At 38.8% G+C, this 12,800-nt stretch overlaps 1 protein-coding gene across 1 annotated transcript in view; it reads right to left on the bottom strand.

The window, feature by feature from the left end:
• Positions 1–1,363: 1,363 nt before the first annotated feature.
• Positions 1,364–12,800, bottom strand: part of plekho2 (pleckstrin homology domain containing, family O member 2) — a 34,792-nt gene continuing 23,355 nt past the window's right edge. Inside the window, exons 2-7 of the mRNA XM_030410672.1 lie at positions 11,656–11,805; positions 10,211–10,333; positions 4,479–4,583; positions 4,258–4,356; positions 3,228–3,545; positions 1,364–3,118 (exon numbers count right to left, since the gene is read on the bottom strand). Of these exons, the coding sequence (XP_030266532.1) occupies positions 1,742–3,118; positions 3,228–3,545; positions 4,258–4,356; positions 4,479–4,583; positions 10,211–10,333; positions 11,656–11,805 (2,172 nt within the window). The 3' untranslated portion in view covers positions 1,364–1,741. The remainder of the gene's footprint in view (positions 3,119–3,227; positions 3,546–4,257; positions 4,357–4,478; positions 4,584–10,210; positions 10,334–11,655; positions 11,806–12,800) is intronic.

Genomic DNA, 12,800 nt, shown 5'->3' with positions numbered 1-12,800 from the left:
ACCAAGAGTCTCTGGTTGTGTACACCTACTGTTAATGTGATTGGTTGAAATTAGCCCTTGATCAACTGGATGGTTCGTCCAATCACCTGCAAGGTAACTTTTATATGGCCTGTCCAATTCCAGTTCCGGATGACTTCCCAAATGGTCCTGTGTTACAAATCATCTGGTACATCAGGTCATCACTGATGTGCACAAATTGCAAGAGGGGCTATTATGAGCTTAACAGGCTGCTGCATTCTCTTTGTTCTGTGACATGTACAATATCAGTATAAAAAAAACACATTGATTACAGAACTGCAATCTATGTGAAGTAGCATAAATTTCCTCATCTAAACTGCCAGCAAAAACAGGTTTCTGATAATAGGAAAAAAAGCCTCTTGAATCGACAAAGTAAACTATTATAATAGTTATGTGATCTGGAATAACACTTTTTATACTTTTTTTGCCTGTTCTGACAGTACTTTGTCAAAAATAATATTAATTCTCGAGTTGGCTTTCAAGAAATTATTCTTGAAAACATCTGATATTTCATATACAACAAAAAAATACACAGTAGAACATTAAGCATTCCTTTCAGCTGCAGAGAAAGTTAAAATTGCACTTACTTAATTCTGAGCAAGAAGTTGCATATGCTGCATAACCTTTAAAAAAGAGACTGCTATTCATCACTTGACCATTTTGCTAAACCCTGATCCATTTAACACATGTTGCTACCTGTAAGGTTTTCCATTCTATAACAGCACATATGCTATATATACATATATATTATAATAACCATGTCAAATTTCCCCTTCAAAATTATGAGCAATTTTTGAACCTGTAGTTGTTGATTTCTACTGACGAAGACAAAAGCAGCTTCTCATTTTTAGCTGACCCTGTTGAAGGCAGATTTAATCAGTCGGTAAATAGGTTATCACTAGCTCCATGAGATGACTGAAAAGTTGCTGGTTCTGTTCAAATCAACCAAAATCAGCAGGGAGAGGTGTGAAGTAACAGCTGATTAACATTACTGTTTGCACACTCTCCCTCACTCTATTCTTCTCTCTTCCTAACTGTCCCTTCACCTCCCTGTCGGCTCGTCTCCCCTTTGTTTTTGGCCACAATGCGGGGAAATTGAATAAGGGCCTACAGATCTACAACCAACTACAAAAAGCAGCAAGCTAAGAAACCAAACAAAGTCGTCTGACAGATCGCTCACCTCTGATCCATTTCAGCACTATGGACAGCGTTGCAGATTCGCACCTACGCACAAGCATCTTAAATCAACTGTAGGCCTACTCATTTCATAATATTACAGCACAAACAGCCACTTAGTTGCCAAAATATTTAGAAACTAAAAACAGTGGATCACATGACAGTTTAGTTCGCGTTTCATGCATGAAAGTCACAGTTTTAATTATGTTTCTAGCATCACTGACATGACCGCTCCTCCTATCTCCTTTAAAAGTCAGATTTAAATTGGCTGCGAAGTAGGCAGAAAATTTCAGTGGGAAATGAAAGAAGGACAGGAGAGTTAATAATGCAGGACACTATCAAATAGGTGCCGGTCCCAATCTGGAGGATTGTCACAAAGAGCTTAAAGTCTAATAGAGTTGCTTCAATGTTTGCTCTTAGTAAAAAAGTCATGGGCCTACAAATTACTTGTACCGCATATCACTTTATGACGATGATTGGACAATCACTGTTCAGGAGAAGGGTTTAGCAAATGGTCAATGCCAAGTCAATCTGCTATGACTGACAATCACCAGCTCTTCCTGATGCTTGAGTTATTTGCTGGTTTTGCAAGTTTCAGCTCCTGGACCTCCCTGAGAACAATGTCAGCCTTCTTCAGCTTTTCCATGGCCTTGGTCAGCAGATCCTCTGGCAAGCTCTCCTCGTCACTTCCTCTCTGGGACTGGGACACTCTGCTCAGGAGTTCGCTCGTCTTTTCCATCTCTAGAGCCACTACTGCCTCAAGTTTCATGACATCATCACCAGGAGCCCCATTATTTCCAGCCACAGGTCTGATTTGCTGTCTCACTTGCTGAGTCCAGGCTGAAGTATCAGACAGTAGATCTCCACTGGACCTGGCCTTGGTTGAGGGTTTGAGAGGAGGAGTGGGTTCTGGCCGTTGGAGGAATCTGGAATCTGGATCTGAATCTGTAACAGGAATCTGGATGTCATCTTCACTGGTTTCCAACACATCCAGACCAACATGGCTTCCTCTCAATGCAGCAGTAGACACTGCTAGTGTGTCTTCACTGCCAAATCCTTCACTCTCATTGTCTGAGTGCTGACCGCTGTCTACAGACTTCTCCTCCACCTTCTTTCTCTTCTCCGCATGCATGTAAGAAAGCAGTGGCCTTAAGCTGAGGCTGTCAGTAACTGGGTCATTTAAAGTCACTACCACTGTGGGCATTCCACTCTTGGTTAGTGAGTCTTGTGCTTGAGAAGAACTGCCTGAGATATCTAGGGCTGTTTGCAGCAAAGCAGTAGGGTCTTCTCTTTCCGTAGGATGCTGGTCAGTTATAGTTTCTTTGTTGGCTATGTATTTCGTGTCACACTTAGTAAGTTTCTCAGGCTCTTTTTTGAAGGTTGGAGGAGGACTAGGGCTCTTTCTGAGTGCCTCTGTGGAAGCAAGTGGTTCATTATCAGATGACTTGTTTATGTCACTGTTTATAGTCTCCCCTGATTCTTCTTCAGAAACCTGCCCTGCTGCACTTGGACTCTCAGATTGATCATCTCTGACAGTACGAAGAGCTTCTGTAGAAATCAACTGGTCGGCCTCATCTGTTTTGACAGCTGTTCCTTGTACCTCCTTCTTATTGTCTTCTTTAGCAGTTATCTCATCAGTTGTGTCTTGAACCTCCTGGTCTGGCTCCATAGGGTGATGGGAAGGTTTCTTCTCTTTGGATGGAGGGTTAGGGGGGTGAGAGTTTTGTCTGGATTGTGAGGCCTCTGCAATAATGCTCAAGGAGCTGCTGGAGCTGGGTTTATTGGGAGGGGTTGGTGGAGGAACAGCCTTGACATCAGGACTCCTTTCAGATATCTTCTCAGCTTTGGCATCCACTGTAGCTTCTTCAACAGATGAAACACAGGGCTTGGTTTCTTTAGAAGGAGGCATAGGTGGCTTCAGGACCTTAAACACATTGCATTATATTTGATAAGCCATGTTATCCAAACAGAAAAAAAGATATACACAGATACTCTTGCATTGTATGACAAGACTTAAACAGCATTATACAGACCTTTTTCACTATGCCCTCATCTGTATCAGGTTCATCCTCTGGTGTTATACAGGGTTTGGCCTCTTTGGTAGGGGGCATTGGAGGTTTAATGACCCTTTTCTGGGGACAGAGCTCTGGCTCAGTCTGAGACTCCTCGTCAGTGCTTGACTCCAACTGTGTCTCTGTAGCTTCACAAGCATTGGACGGAGGTGTTAGAACTCTAGCCTCTTTGGGGGTCTCAGAGCCATCAACACTGGTGTGATGGGTCCCATTAGGCATCAATGCATCCTCAAGATCAAGATCCAAACGCAGGATACCATCAGACGACATATCAGCAACCTAGAAGGAAAGGAAAATATCACACACAAGACATTTGATTAAATTAAAAGGGACATACTATACCATTTTTTGGGTTGTTCCTTTACTTTTGTGCAAGTGTGGGCCATGGCTCACTGCTGGGCTGTGAAGGTAAAGCAGGTGACAAACATTTTTGCCATATGTTGAAGTCCTTTTCCATTTGATGGGGGAACAGACTCTGACACAACATCGGAAAATTATATTACATTATTTCATGTCAGTCAGTCATGTCTGACTGCATGTGTTAGCATGTATTGAAAGATATGCAAATGTACTAACTGTTTTTAAAATATAAAATAGTTGGCTATTGTGTGGTGGTGCCTTGAGGTAAATATAGCTCGAAGAGTGTGAAATCACTCTACTTCGTCTGTTTAACAGGTTCATGTGTTACACTATATTGTCTTGCTGTCTCTTGATATTTATTAATAATTATCAAATATTTTATTATCCTAAGGCATTCTTGCTGAAACAATTATAATTTAAGGTATCTTGAGCCTTGAATTTATGAAAAAAAATGTATGTGAGCTAAATGAAGTTTAGTTGAGCTAGTTATGCACGTTTTAACCAATGAAAAAAACCATCCAAACATAAGAAAAAGCAAACTCAACGTAAAGTTGAGATTTAAATCCAGACCTTAGCAGTGCTAACCACCTAGTGTCTGTAACATAATGGATTCTCAAATTCACACACAAACCTCTTTCATGTGTATCCTGGTCGGAGGCCGCCGGTTACGGTTCCCTTTGGGCCTTGTTCGAGTGACATGCTCTAAATTGTTGCTTTCATCAATCTTCACCTGTGAAAACATGAAGCTTATTCATTCACCATTCCACTCAATCCATCTGAGCTTTCAATAGCTTAACACATACACAAACTCGGTGACACTTCTGATTCTGTGTGCAGATTACACGTGTTCACCTCATCAAAGACTTTGTTTTTTGCTCGATTGATGCCACCCCTCAGAGCTTTGATCCAAGCCTCCTTTTCCTCTGCAGTCTGAGCCTGGAACTTCACATCATGGACCTGTCAGTCATATATAGCATAGTCATTTCAAAATAAAGCTGATGATCAAATTTAAAACATACAGCAAGTGTTATAGAGCATTAAATGTACAGTCTTTCCCTATGTCTTTTTCATTAGAATAATTCAATCTCCTAACTTGTTTATTAAAAGAAGCACTTACTTCTAAGAGTCAGCAGTATGAGTAGATTTTCTGCCAGATCAGAGACCTAAACTGTTCTTGATTTTACAATAACAATCAACGCTCTTCACAGCTCTTTGTTTGCAGTGTCCCACAGCTCTGTTTTTACTGTTCAGCCCTAGTTGCAAGTTATATACTGTCTTCAATTTCTTTCAAAGTGAAAAATATACTCTTGAAATACAGTCTGAAATTACATTTCAAATAGTAAATATATTAATGTGGGGACTGTTGCTCAAGAAGTCACATTACAAATGTACTTAGACTCTGAACTTTTTCAAAGTTATTTTTTTAAATTTTCAAAAAAAAATTTGTGTATCACACACTGTAATTTATTCACTCTATTCCTCTGAACATCACTCTCTTCAAACCCAACATTTCTCAATATCTCAACTATGTGAGCTTACTTGAAGTTTTTTTACTGAACAGTGACAGGTGGTTGGTTGTTGGACACACTGATGCTGTGCTGCTGAAAGTAAATCTTTTTTTTAAGACAGTTGCCGCGGAGAATCCAAGAGGCAGCCAAGCAGCTCTTCACATCCTGCTCAGATGTGAAAAGCTCTATTCATACTTAGCAACCACAATAGAGCACAGACTACCAAAAGCTTCTGGAACTTTTACAAATATGCATTGTTTTATAAAGCTAAATGATGGCGTTTCCACTTGCAAAACAATCATTTGTAGCAGTATTTCCATTTTATTAAACCTTCATTCAAAAAATAACAAAGACAAAGGACAAAGGAAACAAGTGGTTAAGCCTTATCTTTCATAGCAATGCCATAAAGATAATATGTAGCTGTAATCATAGTAATATATAAAACTGTCCCACTGATGCACTTCATCTGACGACAAGCTTGACAGCCCCTTAATAGAGAGCCCGTGCGGAATTTTCTTGTAAACAGACAAAAGTCACATTATGTTACCATTCACTGTTAGTCACTTTTTTCCTCAATAACGATCAATATTCTTTTTTTCTCATAAAACACATGTAAAGCCAATTTTTTTCTGAAATGTTCGAAACCAGAAGGATGCACTATAAAGATAAATTACTGGGTTGGCTTTATGATGAGTTTTCAATGTCATAAATATCACCATGGTAAAGGTGGAGGTAATGTTCAGAGCTTTGGATTAAAATAAAGTGTTGCCCTTTCACTACATATATTCCCTGATGATATTCTCAATGAGCCATATACTGTGCAGTAGATTCTCAGCCTTAGATAATATTAACACTAAAACAAAGGTTAAAGCATACTCAAAGACCGATGAACACACAGCAGCTACAGACCACTATGTTTATGCTTTGCCTGTTTAACATATTGCATCATTAATGTATTGAGTCAGTTGGTCGTTATCACAGATAATAATTAACTGGTAAAATTAATTTCATTTTGATTTGGCCTAATACTAAAATGATTTCTACATATCTTTCATTATGGGACAGTGTCACATCTTGAGTATAATGTTTAAATATGCTGTGCGCGCACGCACACACACACACACACGCACACACACAGAGTTGCCCACGTTTGCAGCTCTCTCTTTCAGTGTTTGCTGTTGTTTTCAACAGATAGCAGTTGTTTTTTTAAAAGAAATCTATCTGTTTTTGATAAAACCGGATTAATGAGAGTCTTGAGACTGAATCAAAGCAGTTAAATACTTAGAGCTGATCTGAACTGCAGAGCAGGGGCATCGCACCCGTGGGGGATATGGGTGTTTTAACGGTAGTAGGCTACTTTTATAAATATGCACCATATATATAGTTTATTATTAATATTATGAATATTACTATTTTTCTGCATATTCTTGACTTTGAATGGGAGCAGCTGTAACGCCGCAATTTTTGTCGGGGATCAATAAAGTATTTCTGATTCTGATAAATAGGTCACATTTACATGTCAGGATGTGGTTATTATAAACACAGATTCAATATTAAAGTGTCATTTATCATCACAGTAACAGCGTTACATACACATAGCATTGCTCTTTGTCATGTCTGGCTGATAGCCGAAGCAATTTAAGAGTAACTTCATGCTGAATCAACTGAGTTTGTAAAGCTGGTCCCAGTTAATTAACAGCCAAAGCTGCATTTTCCACTTAACTTGGCCGGAGGATGGGTCTTAGCCTGGAGTAGAGTATAGAAGATAGAATATGCCAATTCAATTAGAATTTGTGAAGGGGGCATCTTCAGGCTAAAATGGCAATTTAAGTTGCTGTTGCTCTTTTGAAACCAACTGCAGGGGAGGTCAACACAATAACACATATTTTAGTTTTCTTTATTCTTCTGCTTTTGTTAAGTTTAATTGTTGGTAAGTTCTTCAACTTCACTTCCTTAATCCTCTGTTACTGTGTGAAACTGAAACATTGATACATTTGCAGTTGCTTCTTTGCATTGTTCCCTTAGGTGCATGTCCATCCATCTGTTTTGATGCACATATTCAATTAGCGCATAATGAACACCAAATATCGCAAAGATGTTTTTATGCTATACACACAAATCGCAAAGGGCCCCGAAAGGTAAGCCTGTCAAAGTGAGTGTCAGTGTTTGTGTGGTGCCAATTAGCTCGGTTGGTAGAGCGGGTGTCCCATGTACGGAGGCTTTATCCTCTCTATAGTGTATCCTGTCGTCCTGTCATCTCTGAAGCTGTCCAATCAGTAAAGGCCAGAAAATAAAAAATAAATTTTCTTTACAACTGAGATATGAAACTATGAAGCGGACTATCATTCTGGTCATGAGAAGAGTACAACAACGACATGAGAGTTAATTGTGGGAACACCAAGTCAGATAAACTTTTGTTTTCCTGTCTCTGAGTGTAATATCAGCAATAAATAGCCTCATTAAGTTCATGTGTGCTAGCTTGTAGTGCCAGTGCGTCTCTCTTCAGTATATGGTCTTTGTGTTCTATAACTTTGTGCCTGAAAGAAGTCAGAGTGAACTCCAACAGGCAACAGTGTTTATATATTGCAGCTTGAGAAAGGTGACCCAACCAGCAAGGTCATCATATTTTTGTAATGTGGCTGTCCTGTAAGAAAAAAACTAAAAAGTCAACTTTATACTTTTTAGGCCAGAGAAAAAGGATTTTTTTAACAGCTTATTCATTTCAAAAAGTAGAGTTTTCTGAACCCCAAAAATGTTCAGAGTGTTGTAATCTGAGGGATGAATATTGACTTAAATTGTCAAACAAATGTATAGGAGAAAACAGTACAATATTTACCTCTGGGATGTAGTGGAATAGAGGTATAAAGTTGGATAATGGAAACAAGTTCAAGTTCAAGATCTTCAAATTTGTACGTAAGTAAAGTGCTTGAAGTAAATGTATTTACTTACACACCAGCTATATTCCCAGCATTTATTTTATTGTTTTGAGACATAAAAACATTTCTTTTTTTTAATTAATTAAATTTTTTTTTCATATTTATCTAACATTAAAATCCTTGGTTTTAAACATTCTATAGCAGAGACACTGCTCAAGATTTAACCACACAGACACACACACCCTTGGTGTCTGCCATTACTCATTAACATTAGCTTATTACTATGTAAGTTTTATTCATCTTAAATTTTGTCTTTTTGACCAACCTCCCATATCCCCGAAATAGCGCCGGCGACCTAATAAAATGCACCCATAACATTGAGTAAACTTGTGGATTTCTCTGGGTTGAACGTTGTTGAAAACATTTGAAAACCCAACAAATTATATGACGAAGGGCTAGTTGTTTTGGAACATTTTAATGTTAAAGGAGAACTTTGGCCGTTTTTAACCCATATCCCTGTTGATCGAGGTTACTGAGTGCTGTCATTAGGAACAATAATGAGAACATTTGACACAATATTTACTGAGTATCAGAACGGCAGCTAAAGCGAACCTATTGGGGCAAACATAAGCGAAAGTGAAACTTAAGGATGTCTGCCCCCATAGGTTTGCTTAAGCTGCCGTCCTGATATTTGGTCAATATTGTGCAAAAAAAACGTTATTTTTCCTACTGACAGCACTCAGTAACCTCGATCAACAGGGATATGAGTTAAAAACGGCAGAAGTTCTCCTTTAATAAATTACATACTTTTAAAAAATCACTGAAGTCTTTGCTCCATTTATTGCACAACCTGTTTATGTTTCCTATTATGGCTTCTGCAAAATTTTGTGGGAGCTACTCTTCCTTTCTCACTCCCCATGCATCAAAAAAGGCAGCCTGGTCAGTGACTTTTCTTCTGGAGACCATCTGGAGGCCTGCATCCGGTTTGTGACAAGATTTGTTTTTGAGTTATGTAACGTCAATTGATATATATAAATGTAACTTTAGTTGCTTACATTCAATAAATGTTGAGACTGAAAGTTGTTATTTTAACCCAAAGTATAACCTTTCCTTAAAACTAATCTAGAAGTTTGATGCCTGAATCTAACCAAATCATGACCATTTGACAAAGTAACAGCAGTCAAAAAGTCATAATCTATTTTAGAATGTTTGCCAGCAAGCCTTTGAGAGTCTAACCAGGTGTTGCATATTACGTATTATTGATTACTTGACAGGTAGAGCGTCACAGTTTGAAGCTTAAGTCCATTGATCAATAGAGGTGGGTGCAATTCATCGATGTGGCGATGCATCGCGATGCGTCACGTGACGATTTGGTATCGATTAATTAACGTTGATGCTTTGCCGCAAGACCGGAACAAAAAACACGTAACCGGAACATTACAGCGCGCGCACCGCCCGGACTGTTTAGTGAGTGGGACCACAACAAATGGAGCAGTAACGTTAGTTTCTTTGCAAAATGGCAACAGCTTTAGCAGCCCCCAAAGAGCGGCCGATTCTCTCGCCACCGGGGTTCACTGCAGCCGTGTGGAAGCACTTCAGATTTTATGAGAGAGCAAACAAGACGACTGAAAAGACCTACGTGATTTGCTGTTTTCAGTGTTTTCTGCCAATAGAGAGGGCTCTCGTGCAAGTGGAGCTTTCTCTGGTCAAAGTTAAGTGGGTCAAAGTGCAAATGTTTACATAGTCATAAAAGAAGATATTTTGTGTCTTTGAAAAATACAAGTCAGATGTTCAAAAACCCTTGTTCTTGTTATTTACTTAATTAGTGTAGTTTTAGAGGAACTGTGTTAATTGATAGGCTATTTATTTACAAATGTAGCCACAGATGAAGACAAGATCAATCTTGTATGTAAAAATCAGCAATAAGCATTAAAAATCACAATAATCGAAGAATCGTGGCACCAATAATCGAATCGAATCGACAATCGTTATAATCGAAGAATCAAAGCTCCCATAATCGAAATCGAATCGTGAGGTACCCTTGTTGGAACACCCCTACTGATCAAGCTGCTGTATTTGACGAGTTAAGAGTGAGAACATGTTGGTGTGACTAATTACATTCTAATCATATTAAAATACTGCCTTAATACACCAGTGGCATATTATTTTGCATTTAACACTGAAGCATCTCATAGCTCACCTTATTTCCAGACTTGGCTGATCGAATCATTATCAGTCTGTGCTTCTTCTTGAATGGGCTCTTCAGTTCATGACATTTATCATAGTTTTCCAAGTCAAGCCTCTCCAAGCAGTTCTGCAGGTCCTGCAATACAAAGTATAACTACCTGTAAATTTGCCATTCCAAGTAAAAGATAAAGCAGACGCAACTGAGATTTTTATGAAAACAAACAGCAAATCCCACAACTGAGTAACAAGAACTGGATTGTCTTTTAAAGTGAAACTCTCGCCAAAATGCAACCAAGGCTTTTTTTTGTGAATGTACCCGAGTCAAACCTTCGTATAAAAGCATAATTATGATGAAAGAGGCACTTTTAAGATTTACTGTATCTTTGTTTTCAGGTCAAACTCAATTTCAATGGGAGTGCTACGGGCACTTTTACGATAGCATCAGAATTACTATTTTTAAAACACTAACAAGGTTCAACACAACATGAAACTTTGCTCGTAGTATCACCAAGGACTCTACATATGAACACGAGCATTGAGAACATTGTTTGTGTACACAGAGTTTACTGACAAGAATGTTTTTGAACAACTCACGTTAGCAGATGCTTGTTTCACTAGCCGTCGTCCTGCAAGCCGAGAAGTTTCTATTTACAAATACGACTTAACATGGAGCAGAGTTAAGGTGGACCACTCCCAAAGCTTAGTTCCAGATAAATGCATGGATAATTCATTGTTTTGTTGTTGGCGAAAAACAATATTGACCTTGAAGTTGAAAAAGGAGCCTCATATAAGAAAAAATTCTAAAATAAAATGCTGGAAAAGTCACGTGAGATATCGTGTGGATAGATGTTGCCAGAAGAAAGTACCATTCCACCTTAACTCTCAAATCTCCCAAGTTCCGAGTTACGCTTTCAGAAATCGACACTTCTCCGTGAGCAGGACAGCAGCTAGCGGAACAAGCAACTGCTAATGTGAGTTGTTCAAAAACTTTCTTTTTAGTAAACTCTGTGTACACAATGTTCTCAATGCTTGTGTTCATGTGTAGGGACCCTGGTAATAGTACGAGCAAAGTTTCATGTTGTGTTGAGCCTTTTTAGTGTTTTAAAAATAGCGATTTTGATGCTATCGTAAAAGTGCCCGTAGCACCCGCAGTGAAACTGAGTTTGACCCGAAAACGAAAATACAGTAAATCTTAAATGTGCCTCTTTTGTCATAATTATCCTTTTATACAAAGGTTTGACTCGGGTACATTCACAAAAAAAGCCTAGTTTGCATTTTGGCGAGAGTTTTGCTTTAAGGAACATAGTTGCTTATTCTGCACAATCTTTCGACTGTATTATCCATGTTTTGAGAGCCCTGTTTTTTTTTCAAACTGCATAAAATTACATTACAACATTAAAACAGAAAAATGAGAGTGCTGCATGAGAAGAGCAATACAAGAATAAGAAGAAAGTGCACCTCATTTTCATACACTACAGCCTCTGTCTTCTCCACATGGAGGTAGCGGTCCTTATAGCTTGCCAAAAGTCTGCCGGGGGCCTTCTTTACCCAGCCAGCCTTAGCCAGGAACTTTGGCTCTTTACTCTGGGTTGGCTCCTCTTTTGTATCCTACAATGACACAGAGGAGGGAAATCATATTCACACGCATGTCAGTGTACTCTAATGGTTTTTCCATTTTCCATTTTCACTTTAACTGTGAGTCTCAACTTGGTAAAGAGCAGAGCACCTACAAAGAAAGGAACAGCAAGCAAGGAGGAAAATGAAATTGCAGACAGAGAGCAAGACAGTCTGCCATACTTAGGTGGCTGGTATTTGTGAGTATTGAGTGAGTACAATTTGATATGGCTCCAAATAAATATCTGAATATTGTAGGTAAATAGGTTTTTAAAGAGGTAAGTCTTTTTTCTGGTGCTATACGGTAACAAATACGGTGAGAAACATGCAACTACCACCGAGATTCAGAAGGGTTCCAATGGTGATTAGGCTAGATTGAATATCATTCTAGTTTGATCTTTAACTATATCAGCATATTATAAAATCTGTATCTCAAATGTATAATTCAATTAACAGTGAAGCGGCATCTGCGGCTTTCAGACATAAAAGCATCACACCCTAGCTGTAACAAGAAATAGGAAATACAGTGGAAATAGAACAGCGATGTACCCAGACACATTACTGTGTCAACCCACGAAGATACCATAGGTGTGAGGGCTGGCTGAACCTGTCAGAGAGCCACCAAGCACCATCTCAGTTTGGGCTGGGCAATATCGTTATCGTGATATAAGACCAGTGTTGGGCACGTTACTTTTAAAAAGTAATAAGTTATAGTTACTTCTCCCTAAAAGTACCTGAATTAGTAACGGAATTACTCCACTATAAAAGTTAGTTACCAGGAAAAGTAACTATTGCCAGTGAGTGCTCTGAAGGAGTCTGAGTCAACTGTTGATAACAGGCGCCAGGGCCGTTTCAAGGAATTTGGGGGCCCCAAGCAAAATGGACATGAAGGTAGCTAACATAAAAATTTTTTGCTAGCCTACCTGCTGCGAAATTACACTGATTGTACAAGACAAGTAGAGCTATTTTATCCAGTATAATGTATCACT

Source organism: Sparus aurata, unplaced genomic scaffold (genome assembly GCF_900880675.1).
Source record: "Sparus aurata unplaced genomic scaffold, fSpaAur1.1, whole genome shotgun sequence".
In the NCBI taxonomy this organism is placed as follows: Eukaryota; Metazoa; Chordata; class Actinopteri; order Spariformes; family Sparidae; genus Sparus; species Sparus aurata.
The sequence above is the reverse complement of the archived record's forward strand: the minus strand, read 5'-3'. Positions and strand labels throughout refer to the sequence as shown.